General features: G+C 46.4%; 1 protein-coding gene across 1 annotated transcript in view; it reads left to right on the plus strand.

The window, feature by feature from the left end:
• LOC126354808 (zinc carboxypeptidase-like) overlaps positions 1-16,631 on the plus strand; it is a 62,794-nt gene that overhangs the window by 36,733 nt on the left and 9,430 nt on the right. Inside the window, exons 7-8 of the mRNA XM_050004732.1 lie at positions 2,269-2,353; positions 14,097-14,299. Of these exons, the coding sequence (XP_049860689.1) occupies positions 2,269-2,353; positions 14,097-14,299 (288 nt within the window). The remainder of the gene's footprint in view (positions 1-2,268; positions 2,354-14,096; positions 14,300-16,631) is intronic.

The following is a 16,631-nucleotide window of genomic DNA, read 5'->3' on the forward strand; positions in this document are numbered from 1 at the left end:
ATTTGTACAGACATTCCGATAACTGGTTAATGTGCTCAGTACGGGGTTGTGTCCCCCTCTGGCTGCAAAACAGGCCTGAGAACAAACCGGCATGCTGTGAATGACGTCATCAGTCTCATGTTGAGGTTATAGCGCCCATTCTTCCTGCAGAGCTGCTCGCAGTCTTGGAGAGTGGTTGGTGGATTCCGACGCGGTGCATGCCATCTCCCTACTACGTCCCAGAAATGCTCTATGGGATTCAAATCGGGAGAACGAGCAGTCCACGACATTCGAGCAGTATTTTCCGTTTCCACGAAAACATCAACCACTCTTGCTCTGTAAGGTCGAGCATCATCTTTCATCAAAGCGAAGTCTGGACGCACAGCACCTGGCAGCAACCGTACACGAGGTCCCAAGACCTCGTCACCATACCTGTCAGCAGTTAAATGTTGCCGAGTCACCCGTACAATTTCATGAAAAGGGAATCGAGTGGTAAACATAATCCCTGCCCACATTATTTGGGGTCCTCCTCGATACCGGTCTATTTCCACAATGTTTGCGTCCCGAAATTGTGTTCCACGTTCCCTCCAGATGCGAATCCATCGATAATCATCCCCAATACTAAATCGGGACTCATCTGTGAAAACAACATTGGCTCACTGTTCGACTGCCCAGGTGGCATTTCGATGACTCCATTCTAGACGTTCTCTGAAGGTCCTCCATGGCCGTCCATGGCTGAGAGTCTAGTAGGCATATTCTCTGTGCCATACTGCACCGTCTGTGACTGTGTACACACCGACTGTGGATGTGAGACTACCCGCCAAACACTACCTCGTTTCATAGGTGCCCTGACGTCATCGTTCACATTGTTGTCCATTGACTGGAACGCCAACTTCCGTGTAGAACAAGATAGTACGGAGATCTGGTTGACAGTATGATTATAACCTGAATTAGACACAGAACGGGGAAATAATGGTTTGTTGCTTTAAGTTTGGACACCAGTGTAGTTTCTCTTAAAATGTTGGTGTTTCAACAGCTGCTACTCCCCCAAAAGTGTTTTAACCAGATGCTGGCTATCAGAAAATATCTTGGTTCGAAATGTTTTCTTTGGGGTAGTCTTTAGTCGGCTTCACTCTCTTTGTTTTAGTGATCTGGCTACAATTCGTCTGACACTCATTCAGCTGGGTGTTTCACGTTGATCACAGGTGATACAAACAAACAGCATGCTTTCAAAGGCCTCAGCGGCTTAGCGAATAAATTGAAGTTTTCTGCTGTGCACTGGTTTACCTGTCCGTCATACTGTTGTGTTAACTGCAGCTAATAAATACTCACAGACAAAAATGCAAAAGCTTAAGAGAGGGATGTATTTTTGAAATACTGCATAAAATTTGATGTCCTTCGCATTATGTTTTGTAACAACAGGGCTGTGTTTCTTTACTTTGTGTCCGTTGCAACGTCTAAAGGTCGTCTTTTAGCTGACGTATAACATATGGAAAGATGATTATTAGATATACAGTGTTGTCTTTACAACAGGCACCTTTCAACCAATGAATAAAAATACAGTTGTCGCTATAACCGAATTATTCGTTACGAGAGCAACTGTGTCAACATTAAAAAAAAATTATACATTATTTATTTTTCCGTTGCAGTTGCACATGGGCAGCTGAGATGGAAAAGTAAATGATTATTAAAAAATCATACATTTTTATGGGAAAGTATCGTCAGAGACCTTCGATATATAAGCCCTTAACTAGAAAATTCTATGTCCATTCGTTGTTTAATTTATATTCATAATTGTTTGGAAAATTAAAATAGTTGGCACGCAATAACAGCTTTCATAAATTTTTGTAGGAAATAGGAAACTCACTCGAAGTTGCAGTTAACGACAATTCGTGATTCGATTTTTCAGTGTCGGGACTGTAAATTGTAAACAATTTTGATGCTTCCTCGAAGCAGCAAGCCGGCCGTTGTTCCCGAGCGGTTCTAGGCACTTCAGTCTGGCACCGCGCGACCACTACGGTCGCAGGTTCGAATCCTGCCTCGGGCATGGATGTGTGTGATGTCCTTAGGTTAGTTAGGTTTAAGTAGTTCTAAGTTCTAGGGGACTGATGACCTCAGGTGTTAAGTCCCATAGTGCTCAGAGCCATTTGAACCATTTTTGAACAATGAGCGGTTATGGAGACATTACACGATATGACGTTCGGATACCAAATGCCTCGTCAAGTTATCACAACTAGCGTGCTTCCCAGCTGTTACTGCGCGTCTGATGTGACGGACTCCTGTTCGCAGGATCGCAACTGGCGCAGGACCCGCACACCCTATTCGCCGTGCTACGGCGCCGATCCAAACCGCAACTGGGACTTCCACTGGGCAGGTAAGGCACCTTCCGGTTCCCTGCATACTTTTTGGTAACATTAGTGACTTTTTCGAACACATTTTGCTTAATTACGAAGAGCTTAGAGAGAAGGAAGAAAGATTGAAGTTCAACATACCGGCAACAGTGCGGTCATTAGGGACGGAGCATAGCCTCGGATTACGGAAGGATGGGGAAGAAAATCGCCCGTGCCTTTTTCAAAACAACCATCACGGCATTTGCCTGGAGCGATTTAGGAAAGACACAGAAAACGTAAATCTGGATGGCCGGCCTGGGATCTGAACCGTTGTCCTCTCACATGCGAGTCAAACAGCTTCGAGAAACTTCCACGTTATTTGGGAATGAGTAGAGCTGACGATTATAAGCAAGAATAATAACTCTCTGGTGCCCGCTATATGCTCTGATTTGAAAAGGGCAGTATACATCTTAAAGATATAGCAGTTCATGACAGTATTTAGAGTCTGTCGAGGTATAATTTTAAAAGCAAATGTTACAGATTGCCTTGTCGAATGCTTCGGGAATCTTGTCGACTATGGATGTTAAGTATGTTTTCTAAGAGATAATGATGGAGCATTAGAAGTCTGTCACTGTTATGCTCTAAACGCATTAATTTTTTTAGGCAGTAACGGTGTAATACTAACATTTTGTATTTGAACGTGTGAGTGTAGCACTGAAATTTTCCTTATAAAACATTTCGATAAGTAACTCGTTCAGAATGGGATTTTCACTCTGCAGCGGAGTGTGCGCTGATATGAAACTTCGTGGCAGACAAAACTGTGAGCGGGACCAAGACTCGAAATCGGGACCTTTGCTTTTCGCGGGCAAGTGCTCTACCATCTGAGCTACCCAAGCACGACTCACGCCCCCTCCTCACATGTTTACTTCTGCCAGTACCACGTCTCCTACCTTCCAAACTTTGCAGAAGCTCTACTGCGAACCTTGCAGAACTAGCACTCCTGAAAGAAAGGTTCGCAGGAGAGCTTCTGCAAAGTTTGGAAGGTAGGAGACGAGGTACTGGCAGAAGTAAACATGTGAGGAGGGGGCGTGAGTAGTGCTTATGTCCGCAGCCCGTGGTCGTGCGGTAGCGTTCCCGCTTCCCGCGCCCGGGTTCCGGGTTCGATTTCCGGTGGGGTCAGGGATGTTCTCTGCCTCGTGATGACTGGGTGCTGTGTGATGTCCTTAGGTTAGTTAGGTGTAAGTAGTTCTAAGTTCTAGGGGACTGGTGACCATCGATGTGAAGTCCCATAGTGCTCAGAGCCATTTGAACCATTTTCAGTCTGCTTTCGGCTGCGGTGGGGCGAGGACGTCCGCTGCGCCCCGCCGTGCGCGACCGTGAGCGCTTGCTTGTGTTTACTTTCTCGCGGCGCGAGTTGTATTAGTTCCAAGTTCAGTGCGACTATGGCACACACATGGCGCCACGATACGATCAAAATTACTTTCCAACCAGATCACGCGCGTCCTCGAGCCTATGAAATAGAACAGTTCATACGCGACGATCTACGTTTAGATCAGGCGACTGTCGTCGGAACACATTTTTCTATAACGGCGAGCGTGGTTTATGTTAAAATGACCAGTGCAGAGGTATGCGCGACTGTGGTGTCTAACTACTCGAACTCATTCAGATTCAAAGATTCTGACGGGCATATCGGTGCAGTGACGGTGGATCATGCAGGCATGGGCCTAAGGACTGTGAGGGTTTTTGAGCTCCCCTTCGAGGTCCCAGAGGAAGTTGTCAAGGACGCCTTCCGACCATATGGCAATGTTATCAGCCAAGTTGCAGAAAAGTGGCAAACTTTTTCTACGTATAAGGTCTACAATGGTGTGCGCCAAATTAAACTTGAGCTCAAGAAACATGTGCCGTCCTATTTGAACATCGGTGGCTGTCGTGCAATCATAATGTGCGACGGTCAACCGTGTACCTGTTCCGGATGTGGGCAGGAAGGCCATGTTCGATCGAGCTGCTTACAACGTAGAATTACGCAGACACCAGTGGGAGACTCCGACAATCCTCGACGACAATCCTGCCCCTCACGTACGCTCAGACGAAGATGCGCACCATAGCTGAGGACGACACGGGCGATCGGGCACATCCATCGACGTCAGAAGAACCAAGGGAGGAGGTGGAAGGACCCCAGATGCCAAACCATATGTCGCCCCCTCCGCAGCAACAAGAGCAGCAACAGTCCCACGGACTCCAGACACAACGTAACATTCAGAACGAGATGGACGTGGACGCGAACATTGTCCCGACCGCGGCTTTCCCAGCGGAAGGTGATACGACGCTGGACTGCCTCCCACATTCGGATACGGATGTCCACGTTCGAAAGCAACGTTCGCCTCGACGACGCAAGCGACATCGGCGAACCCCTTCTGACGATTGCCTCCTACACACGGCCGGTCAAGAAGGTGACATCTCGTTAGACGGCATGGATGCTGCGCCTGCTGAGGATCTAAGTGGTGTAGACGGTTCACTTGCCCATACTATGAGTGCCCAGTTACTTCTTGCACCACACATGCAGCAGGTCATGTCGATGGATGGCGCTCCGTCTACCTCTAGCAAAGACGACGTGCGTGAGGGAGATTTATGTGCCGATCAGCTACACAGCATCGCGTTGCACCCACTGTGGTCGGACGATGTTGAGGAACTTCCTGGAGAGGGCACGGGTGACAGGGGAGGGGGTGGCATTGGGGATGCCACTCCTAGCGTCAAAGACTCATAATTTGTAACTGGTTTGGTGGGTCCGGCATCTCTTGTGGTTAGCTTTGATTGCCATGGCGTCTACCCTAGGAGAAGAGGCTAGGCAGCACACCTTTCGCCTTGCCACAATCAATATCAACGCCATAAGGGCACCACACAAACTGACAATGCTACAACGCATATTCGATGCGGCGGACATAGACGTGGCCCTCTTGCAGGAAGAATGTGTCGCTAGTTTCCCTGACTTCTACGGATATACCGCCCACATCTCCCACGCCTCTTCTACCGATTGTGGTGTGGCTGTCCTGCTACGGGACGGCTTGGCCGCTACGGACGTACTGTACTTACCAAGTGCAAGAGCCATGGCAGTAACTGTCAATGGTGTACGACTCATCAATGTATTTGCCCCTTCAGGGTCAGGGAGACGGAGAGATCGGGCCCGCTTTTTTTCGGAAGATATTACGCCTCTATTTATGGGCCGCATAGACGATATGGTGATCGGAGGAGATTTTAACTGTACGTTATCTCCGTCTGATCTGCAGCCACATCACGTCCCGTGTACGGAATTGGAAATGCTCGTGCGTGATCTCCACCTGATCGACACGTGGCGCCACATCCACGGCCCAGCTCCTGGTTACACCCATTTACAAGTCATTCATCAAGTCGTTTAGACAGGATTTATGTCACAAGCACCCTTTCGACGGCGACGAGAGGAGCATAGCTCTTGCCCACTCCATTCACCGACCACATAGTCTATATTTGCACCATTGCCTTCCAACCTGCACGTGTGTGGTGCAGTAGACCCCCCTGGAAACTGAACGTCGCCCATCTGGAGGAGCCGGCATGTAAAGGTGCTATTGAAGAGTCGTGGAACGCGTTCTTACAGCGTCGTGGTCGTTACCGATCAACTCTCAGTTGGTGGATTGAATGTGCAAAGCCTCCTCTTAGGTGCACCTCCATGGCTTACGCCGGGAAGCAGCGGCATGGAGGAGGAGCATGGAAAACTTTTATTACACCGTCCAACGGGAATGTCTTGTTATGGAGCCCTCACCATACAGGCAGATCATAGTCAATCGCGCGAAAGCGCAGCTTGTCTCCTTAGCACGCCATCATTTACAAGGCGCTGTTATACGGTCGCGTGCTCCAGACATGATACAATCACAAAGGCCATCTATGCACCACGTGCTCCTAGAACGCAGGAGGCGCCGTAGGGCACTGGTAACCGACATGATAACGGACGACGGACGACACGTGGCAGAACAAGCAGATATAGCAGAAGCCTTCTATGGGCATTACGCTCAACTTTATTCAGCAGTGCTCCCTGATATGGCGACGGTGGACACCGTTTCAGTACATGTCCACGGTACAGTTCCACCAGACATGGTACCGACTTTACTGGGAGAAGTGACAGAAGAGGAAGTGGTCGACGCCACTGGTAAAGGTGCTCCCCATAAATCACCAGGAATCGATGGATTACCATTAGAGTTCTATCGAGCCTTTAAACAGCTGTTGGTACCGTGTTTGATTGAAATTGGTCAAGAATTGATGTCCCCGGTTATAACATTGCCAGCACCGTTCTTGGAAGGTCTGATTGTCCCCATCCATAAGCCGATTATCGCCCCTTAACGTTACTGAACAGCGACTTCAAGATCTTTTCGAGGCTGCTATCATAACGTACTCGCGGCACACTATTGCACTTCCTATCCGGCGATCAGACGTCCTTGGTGGGACCCAACAACATCAGAACTGAGTTATGTCGTTACAGAGATCTCATCTCCCCTGCACGGGTGAGACGTTTGCCGGCAGCCCTAGCGTCTATCGACTTTAGCCAGGCTTTTGACCGTGTGGGCCACACTTTCCTCACGGCCGTTCTACGGCGCATGGAATACCCCGACCCCTTTATCACAGTGTTGACACGCCTTCTGCACGGGGCTACTTCTCGAGTTCTTGTTAATGGAAGACTGACGGCACCAATGCCGATCCGCCGATCAGTACGACAGGGATGTCCATTATCAACATTGTTATTTGCATTGGCCTTAGAACCTTTGTTGTGTGGCCTCCGAGACAGGCTCACTGGGATACAGTTCGGCGGCTCCATCTATCGTTGCACCGAATATGAAGGTGGTTTGATGATCGTCATATGTGGAGCTGACGACATGGCGGCGGCTTTGGACTGGATTGCAACCTACGGTACAGCTTCTGGTACCCAAATCAACGTTGACAAGTCCGTCGCCTTAAGCATCGGGATTGGGCTACCACAGGAACACATTGCCCCCTTACGCTTCAGTGATACTGTACGCTGCTTGGGCTTAGATTTCATGAACGACATGCGACGCGCGACGACGCTCAATTATCGACGCCTTCTTCACCAAATTAGGGCCGGAATTGCAAATCAACGCTTGTGATCCCTCAACATCGTACAGCGGACGTATTATGCCAATGTATACCTTGCGTTCCGCATACCGCATGTCGCCCAAACGCTACCCATTCCGAAACCCTTGGCTCGTAGCATTAGGGCAGCGCTGGGATACTTCGTCACCGCTGGTGTGTTACTGAAGATCAGATACGTATCTCTTACCCTCCCCAAGGAAAAAGGTGGTCTCGGCCTAGTTAACGTCCATGATAGGGCCATTGGCCTCTATGTTAGCTCACTTATGTCTGCTGCGCCGTTGTCCTTCGAGCCTCACGAGTCTGCTTCTGACGGCGCTACGACCTGCTCCACTAAGAGCGCCGGTGCCACTACAGGACATCCCAGCGCCCCTCTTTTATGTAGGACGTTTCTATTTAGAACAAAGTTATTGCAGTGTAGCGCTCACGACACCACAAATTGCCACGACTCGATGTATATACCACGACATGATGCAACGCCGCCCCTAAATGTGGTCGAACTAAAATATCCTGACGTACGGTGGCGCGTGATGTGGAAGAATGTACACGATGCCATGTTTGATTCCGATGTAGTTTCCCAATGGTACGTACTCGTTAATGGGAAGCTGGTGGCGCAAGAACGTCTCTACAATATCCACATGGCAGAATCTCCCAATTGTGTGGGTTGCAATACAGTAGATTCTGACGAGCACCGCCTCAGCTGTGGAGCGGCGGAACCGGTTTGGCACCTTGTGCGGCAGATGCTGGCTTATCTCTTGCGAGTTAGGCCGGACCACATATCTGCACGCAAGTTATTGTTTCCGGATGAGACATTTTACCCTACGACTTGAACCAACTCTGTCACCTGGATACGTGGACATGCGGTCCATTACCTCTGTCGTGACGGACACAAGAACTTACTTGACTTCTGGCTCTATTTGCAAGAAAGACATCATGCTATTTCCGGGCATACCAGATATCGACAATGCTTCTCAAACTACCTCTGGAGTGCCCTTCACAGCCCGCCGTGTAGCTGGAATGTCCCAGGCAGTGGTAGATGAGGTCAGAACGAATCGCAAACGATCATATATTGAAAAATCCTTATCAATGGGCGCAGTCGCTGGGAAGCCTAACTACGAAGTGGTGGCTTTATTTTCGTGTTATTTTTGTTTACTATCTTCGATGGTGTCTTCATTCTGTTTTAGTCTTCCAGGCTTGATTAACTATGACTGTTCGCACATTGATATCTATAAAAATTAAAAAAAGGGAAAAAATAAAAAAAATAAAAATAAAACAACAAAAATAATTAAAAAAACAGCTTCCGCACCCTACTAGAAATACCCTTCCCTCTTCCTTTCATTGTGTTTTTGTGGGTTGATGCACATTTTCTATGGGGAGTGGTTACCTATAGTTAGGAAGGCAACGCGTGAAGAGGTAAGAGTTCATTTTTGTTTGGCAGGGACACAAGTGGCGGTGCCCCGTAGGGATGACTATGATTTTGTTTTATTTCTTTTGTTAGGAAAAAAGCACCTGTGAGAAAGGCACTCTTATAAAAAAAAGTAGGTCAGATGGCAGAGCACTTGCCTCTCGAAAGGCAAAGGTTACGAGTTCGAGTCTCGGTGCGGCACACAGTTTTAATCTGCAAGTAACACGTCAACCAGTTTCATTCAACATGCATCTAAGCCAAATAACAAGCTTTTAATTCCACTATATGACAAAAAAAGACCGTTGTAGTATGTGCTAAAAACTAAAAACCATTCGGCGTGTATTACGTTGAAAACATTGCAGTATCGATTAGCCTATTTTGAATAGAAGTTTATTTATTGGAAAAACGAACAGTCAGCATTTAAGCTATAAAATTACTATGCTGCTTATAGCACCGATATTACACTAAATTTTCAACACAGAAAATAGGTATAACACTTTAAGAAACGAATACGTACAAATTTCAATCAACGCATATTATGATGAAAAGATTTCAGTGTCGAGTAGAGTTTATTTTGAATAGAAGTAACTCTTTTTTGTCAGAATTTATTGTAAACACGAACAATCTGCATTTAAGCTATAAAATTACTATGTCATTTATCGGATCGATGTTACACTAAATTTCCCACACAGAAAATAGGCGTAATACTTTAAGAGATGAATATGTACAAATTTCAATCAGCACATAGCTGTTATCGTCCCTTTCACGGCAGTGAACGCTATTAGATTGTTTGACCACAAGTTGGTCGTGATGTTTACGGAAGGACATAACGGCTGCCAAATTTGAGACTTGTCTAATTATATTTTGTTAAATAACGCAATGTTCGTAAAGTGGTCCTCATGTGCATGGGATTCTTTTCGGTTGTTACAGCAGACGTATTGTAACAAGCCTCGTTGTGAAAATGCTACCTCTGCTCTAGTGGGATGTTACCTTAAATTCTCCCTGCTCTTGGCCAAGTTGTAGTAGACATTGCCTCTCATCTATCGTCTCGGAGCTTACGTAGCATCTGGCGAAGCCCTACTCGCCACTGCGGCGAATCCACGCTCACAGTGCCATGCGGTGCACGAGACAAATCACGTGATGTATTGCTCCGTAGACGTCCTCCGAAACGTTTATTGACGGAGCAGTATTATTTCTATACACTTTTACACACATACAGTCAAGCAAAATAAGGGCGGGCAGCCACGCTTTGACCGGCGAAGCAGGGTCAGTATAGTCATTTTTTCCATACCACTGATCAATGCCTTTATGTTATTATATGAGATCTCTGACCACCTAGCAAATGTTCCCTCATTAAGTCGCTCCCCTTTTCCTAAACACCGGAAAACATCATTGTTCGCTGAGGATCAATTACTGTTCACTTGACGCAACCAACACTTTTAGAACGTCAGCTTCGCCCCACATGGCTCACGACTCCCGTTCTACCGTCGCGAAGACTGCCGATAGACTCCCGATGTCGCGAGCTACCTAAACCGCTCCACGAAATTATTTTAACATACAGGCCTTTCGCTTAACCAGTCTCCAGATAAGAATGTAGGCACTTCAATTGGTACTTCCGTGCTAATGCTCATAGTATTTGTTGTAAGATGCTGCTTGCTGACAGTCTTCTGAAAAGTTTCCCTCCCAAAGGGTATTAGGAAACACCGGTCATACTTGGAAGTCGCTTGCCTTTGACACATCAGAGCTGGATCAGACCACCACCATTTAGCCGAAGTGCGGGAAGGCCGGTCCAATTGGCTAAGTCCTGAAGAGTTGAACCACTTTTTTTCCTCAGCATATTTTTTTTACCTTTTTCCTTACTTCTGGCAGCATGGTCGTATAGAGTGTCATATAAACTTAAATACAGTAGTCACTCCCGTGTAAAAATGTAAGAGGTATGATAAAATGGAAATGCTACTTAACTCGGAAACGGAGCAACGTTACGAATTTTTTCTTAACAGTTATTTCTCAGCAGAACCTCCCCTGCAACATCCTTAAACGGTTTTCAGCTGTTTCTGACCAGCCTGCAGACATGTCATCGAAGTGGCGCGTGACGATACTATCTTATTTTTGACCTTGCAGAAATTTACAATCATTGGTTTGTGTGACGAATGGGTAACAGTATCATATTTGTGTTTAAAAATAATACATTTTTGGAATGAGATTTTCACTCTGCAGTGGAGTGTGCGCTAATATGAAACTTTCCTGGCAGATTAAAACTGTGTGCCGGACCGAGACTCGGCCTCGGGACTTTTTCCTTTCGCGGCCAAGTGCTCTACCAACTTTTTTTTGTTGTTGTTGATCTAAATTTGTTTTATATTGTACGTTGAACTTGTTTGGGGCGGACGTTCGATGACACCAGTTCAGGTTGTTCGTTGATCTGTTCACTCAGTTTATTACAGTGGGTAGCTAATCCTCTGACCGAACACGCTGAGCTACGGTGTTGGCATAACTTTCCTGGCACATTAAAACTGTGTGCCGGACCGAGACTTGAACTCGGGACCTTTGTCTTTCGCGGACAAGTGCTCTACCAACTGAGCTACCCTAGCACGACTTACGCTCCGTCCTCACGGCTTTACTTCTACCACTATCTCGTCTCCTACCTTCCAAACTTCTGCGAAGAGCTTCTGTAAAGTTTGGAAGGTAGGAGTCGAGGTACTGGCAGAAGTAAAGCTGTGAGAAAGGAACGTGAGTCGTGCTTGGGTAGCTCAGTTGGTAGAGCACTTGCCCGCGAAAGACAAAGGTCCCTAGTTCAAGTCTCGGTCCGGCACACAGTTTTAATCTGCCAGGAAAGTTTCAATACATTTTTGTATGTAAAAAGCCAACAATGACTTTGACTACACCGAGCGAGGTGGCGCAGTGGTTAGCACGCTGGATTCGCATGCGGGAGGACGACGGTTCAATCCCGCGTCCGGACATTCTGGTTTAGGTTTTCTGTGGCTGGCTCTGAGCACTGTGCGACTTAACTTCTGAGGTCATCAGTCGCCTAGAACATAGAACTGATTAAACCTAACCAACCTGAGGACATCACACATCACTGCCCGAGGCAGGATTCGAACCTGCTACCGTAGCGGTCGCTCGGCTCCAGACTGTAGCGCCTAGAACCGCTCGGCCACTCCGGCCGGCAGGTTTTCTGTGATTTCCCTAAATCGCTTCAGGCAAATGCTGGGATGATTCCTTTGACAGGGCACGGCCAATTTCCTTCCCTATCCTGCCCACATCCGATGAGACCGATGACCTCGCTGTTTGGTCTCTTCCCCAAAATCAACCAACCAACTATGACTACAGTGGAACCTAAATTAATGTCAATATCATTACGTACCACTGTGATATTGTTGCAACGTCAACCCCTTCCGACCCGACCACCCTTATCTATCAGCCCAAGGCCACGAACTAACTTTAGGCTACCATATTTACTTCGTTTACTACTGCCGGAAAATCTAGTGAGAGTGTTCCAGAGCTATACCCGCTGCGGAAGGGTGTGCTGCCCCTTGACGTCCAGCTACAAAGTAAGGGTGGACGCTCTCTTCGGATCCTATTCACAGACTCCTTTGCAGAGAAAAAACAGTCCTTTGGAGAAACTGGAACTAATGTTTTTGATCAATATAACTGGATATTTTTGCAGCAAGTTCTGAATCGTGCTAAGTTACTACAGCGTGGCGTCTTTTCTCACCAGTTTCACCTTGAAGCGTCTTAACTGGGCTTGAAAGAGTGTTTCTTCTCACAAAGTCTTCATCTGAAGAACTTATAAATAAAAATCCTAATTGAGCCGCAGATATTGGGGAAAATGCCTTTATAACTGAGGAACATCATTCCGGTATTGTCATCTCTCGGTGACATCTGGAACATTTATGAAATTAATGTTCAATTGTAACTACCTAATAAGGTTTGGATATTAATTTTTAGATTAGTTCACTTCTAATGTTTGTTTTTACAGTACACTTCGCTATAAACGGATACCGACAACTCTCGAAGCTGTGGCATTACAATTTCTTCTCTTTCTCCTTGGTAGCTGTGCAACCGCGACAGCTCATCCATTCCTCAGTCTTCAGGCTTCAGGCGTTTGCGAAGCACCTGGTCTCGTTCCGTTACAAGTCATACCTGCCCTCAAGTCGCGAAGAAATTATCGATCAGCGAATGCGGATTAAGTCCTATACTGACCCGCGAGACGAAATATAATTGGTGTCTCACTGTTAATCACCGCCCTGTAGCAAACCAAAGCCCTTTCTGACACTTCCTGTACGCCAGCACTGGACAGGAAATCTGCAACGAAATCTCTGTTGACCCTCCGACTGGCTACTTGCAAGGTCTTCGTTAATCATGGCAAAGAAAATAGCATAAGGATTACATATTATCGACTTATTAACGGCAAAGGTCATTGATGGGGGTCATGAACTGCTGTTCGCTGTTCAGAACGATTTGGTTATTTTGATTATTTGTAATATTTTGCGTCTGTTTGATACTGTTACTAAGAGTACTGTGGTAAGTGAATTAAGCGCTGGTTATCTCTTCTGTGCTGTAGAAATTGCAAGAAGTGCATATGTGTATATTTACTTCCGTCTATAGGCCAGCACAAGTCGTCACTAAGCATGTAGCTTCCCGATGGCTAAATACTGCTTCAGGTAGTTGACTGTTATTTCATTACATTACTTTAATATATTGTAAAATGAATGAGAACTGCACGCATTGTCGTAGGTTAGTTGGATGTTGTACATTATGAACTGCGTAGCAAATGCTTTCGCTGGGGTGAACGTAACGGGAAAGCTGGTGGGCAATCTATCGAGTCCTGGACCTGCAGGATATTTAGGAGGGACAGACTTATGGTCAAGTAGGAAGGGAGAATATGTGCCTGACGGGTATAGTTAGAGGATGCTGGGAGAGAGCTGGAGAGGCTACGGACGAAGAGGGTAGAGAAGTGGAAGCTGGCAGCTGGCAGTAAAGCCACTAAGAAGAGAACACTCTCCTATAGTTTAATTTTGATTGTTGAGAATAGTTTTAGCCGACTGTCAGTCATGTGGATAAATTTCCTTTAGGGTAACCCTTCTTGAATAAATTCAATCATCGAGCAGTGATGGTCCTGAAGGAGATCTTAGCAGCGGAATCGAAACGATGAGGAGGAGAGATTTTGAAACATGGTCATTTTACACTGTATTATTGCAGCTGTAGTGGTTTTAGTTAGTCATCAACGATGGAATGTGGCTTGGTGCGGACAGAGGAAGGCGCCAACACGACGGGCTGCACCAACTACTTCGCCGGGCCGGCGCCGTTCTCGGAGGTGGAGACGAGGACCTACTCGCAGTTCCTGGCCAGCCTGGGCGACGACTTCCAGCTCTACCTGGACTTCCACAGCTACGGCCAGATGCTCATGTTCCCGTACGGGCTCTCCAGTCTGGTCGCACCCAACTACGACGAGCTGGTGAGGCAACTGAAGCACCAGTCCAAATTGTTGCAGTGCACTCATACTTCGCTGTGATTGATAATACCACCGTTTTCCCCACTCTAAGCAGGGATAAGTAACAAGCTTCACATATTGTTTGCTGTCCCTGAGTCTCAATAAATAGCCTTGCAAAATTAATCTTTGTCGTTGTGGTCTTCAATCAGAAGTCTGGTTCGATGCAGCTCTTCACGTTATTCAGTCCTGTGCGAAGCTCCTCATCTCTGAATAACAATTGCAACCTAAATCTCCTTATTGTATTCAAGTCTTTGCCTCACTCTACGATTCCCCTCCCCTTCCCCTCCCCCCCCCCCCCACCCCCAACACACATACTTCCTTCCATTACGGAACTACGACTCTTTGGTGTCTCAGGATGTGAACTACCAATCGATCCCTTCTCTTAGGCAAATGGACCACAAATTTCTTTTTTCCTTAAGTCTATTCAGCATTCATTCATTCGTTATTCCATTTACCCACCTAATTTTCAAAATTCTTCTATAACACTACATTTCAAAATCTTCTATTCTGTTCTTGCCAGAATTCCTTATCGTCCATGTTAGACTTCCATACAAGGCTCCAGTCCAGGTAAATACCTCCAGAATCGACTTTTTGCACTTAAAATTTTATTCGTCGCTAGGAAATTTATCTTATTTAAAAACCCTTTTATTACAATTGGTAGGTTGTGTTTTAGATCCTCTCCAGTTCGGCCATTGACAACTATTTTGCTGCCAGAATAGCAAAATTCGGTGAATGGATGAAGGATCTCATTTAATAATCTTATTCTATCTGTATCACCTGATTGATAACGGCAATCAAAAAGTTTCTGTTCGAACGCCATACAATCCAGTCTTGGTATGCCAATCAGGAAAAACCGCTATGGGCACTGAGGTAAGCATCCCACCGATGTACCAGGTGGAACATATCGTTTCGATAAAATAGCGTCTCCTGCTGGGTAAAGAAGAATAAAGTAGAACAGAGTTTATATATTTTCGAACATTTTACATGTTGTTGGTGTAAATATTTATATATAAATCTAAGATACAAGAGGTACATAATATTTCACTGCATATCAGTGGCACATTGTTACACATAACGTGAAAATTATATATGCAGGAATATACTAACCGACGACTTGTTACAACTTACAAGTTAGTATGACAGTAATTAGTGAGAACTTCATGTCACTTGAATCTGATCCCTTATACTCTTATTGAAGTAGCACGCTTTTTTCTTAAATCATTCTGCTAAAACAACTTTTTAATATACTGTAGGGAACGGAATGTGCAGCTTTGGAAGAATGATGAAAAATCTGGTGCCTGGATATTTGTGGCTGTTGTTAACATTACCTACCCTACTGCCGGGTATATCAACTGACTGTCTAGTGTATAGTCATTATAATGTTAACATTATTTAAGTTCTCTTTAACACTGAGAAGGCAGCTATACTTACACTGATCAGCCAGAACATTATGACCATCCATTCGGTTCAATCCCGCGTCCGGCCATCCTGATTTAGGTTTTCCGTGATTTCCCTAAATCACTCCAGGCAAATGCCGAGATGGTTCTTCTGAAAGGGCACGGCCGACTTCCTTCCCCATCCTTCCCCAATCCGATGAGACCGATGACCACGCTGCCTGGTCTGCTTCCCCAAACAACCAACCATTATGACCATCGACTTACAATCGATATAAACCTGTCAGGGCGATAGCAGCGTCACCTGGCGAGGAATGGCTGCTAGTCAGAGACACGCACGGTGCTTAATATTTCACGGTATATCAGTCAGACGTCGTAGGCTGGGCAGAGTGGTTCAAAAATGGTTCAAATGGCTGTGAGCACTATGGGACTTAACATATGTGGTCATTAGTCCCCTAGAACTTAGAACTACTTAAACCTAACTAACCTAAGGACATCACACACATCCAGGATTCGAACCTGCAACCGTAGCAGTCGCGCGGTTCGGCAGAGTGGTAAAAGAGGACCAACGGCGAACCGTAGCGGAACTATCAGCAGACGTTAACGCTGGGCAGAGTGTGTCTCAACAGGCAGTGTACCAAAACTCCTAACGGCACGCCTCAGCAGCCGGTTATCCATGCAGGTGACGATGTTATCACCACCTCATCGGCAACTACGACTGAAATGGGCAAGTGACCATCGCCACTGGACGTTGGCGCAGTGGCAGAGCGTTGCACGGTCTGGTGAACCCCGATACCTTCTTCATCAGCCCATGCGAGGGCGCGAAAGCGTCGTCTTTCAGGGATACGACTCCTTGTCACCTGTATTGCTCGGCGGACACAAGCTGGTAGCGCTCCATTACA

This window comes from Schistocerca gregaria, chromosome 3, assembly GCF_023897955.1.
Source record: "Schistocerca gregaria isolate iqSchGreg1 chromosome 3, iqSchGreg1.2, whole genome shotgun sequence".
Lineage (NCBI taxonomy): Eukaryota > Metazoa > Arthropoda > Insecta > Orthoptera > Acrididae > Schistocerca > Schistocerca gregaria.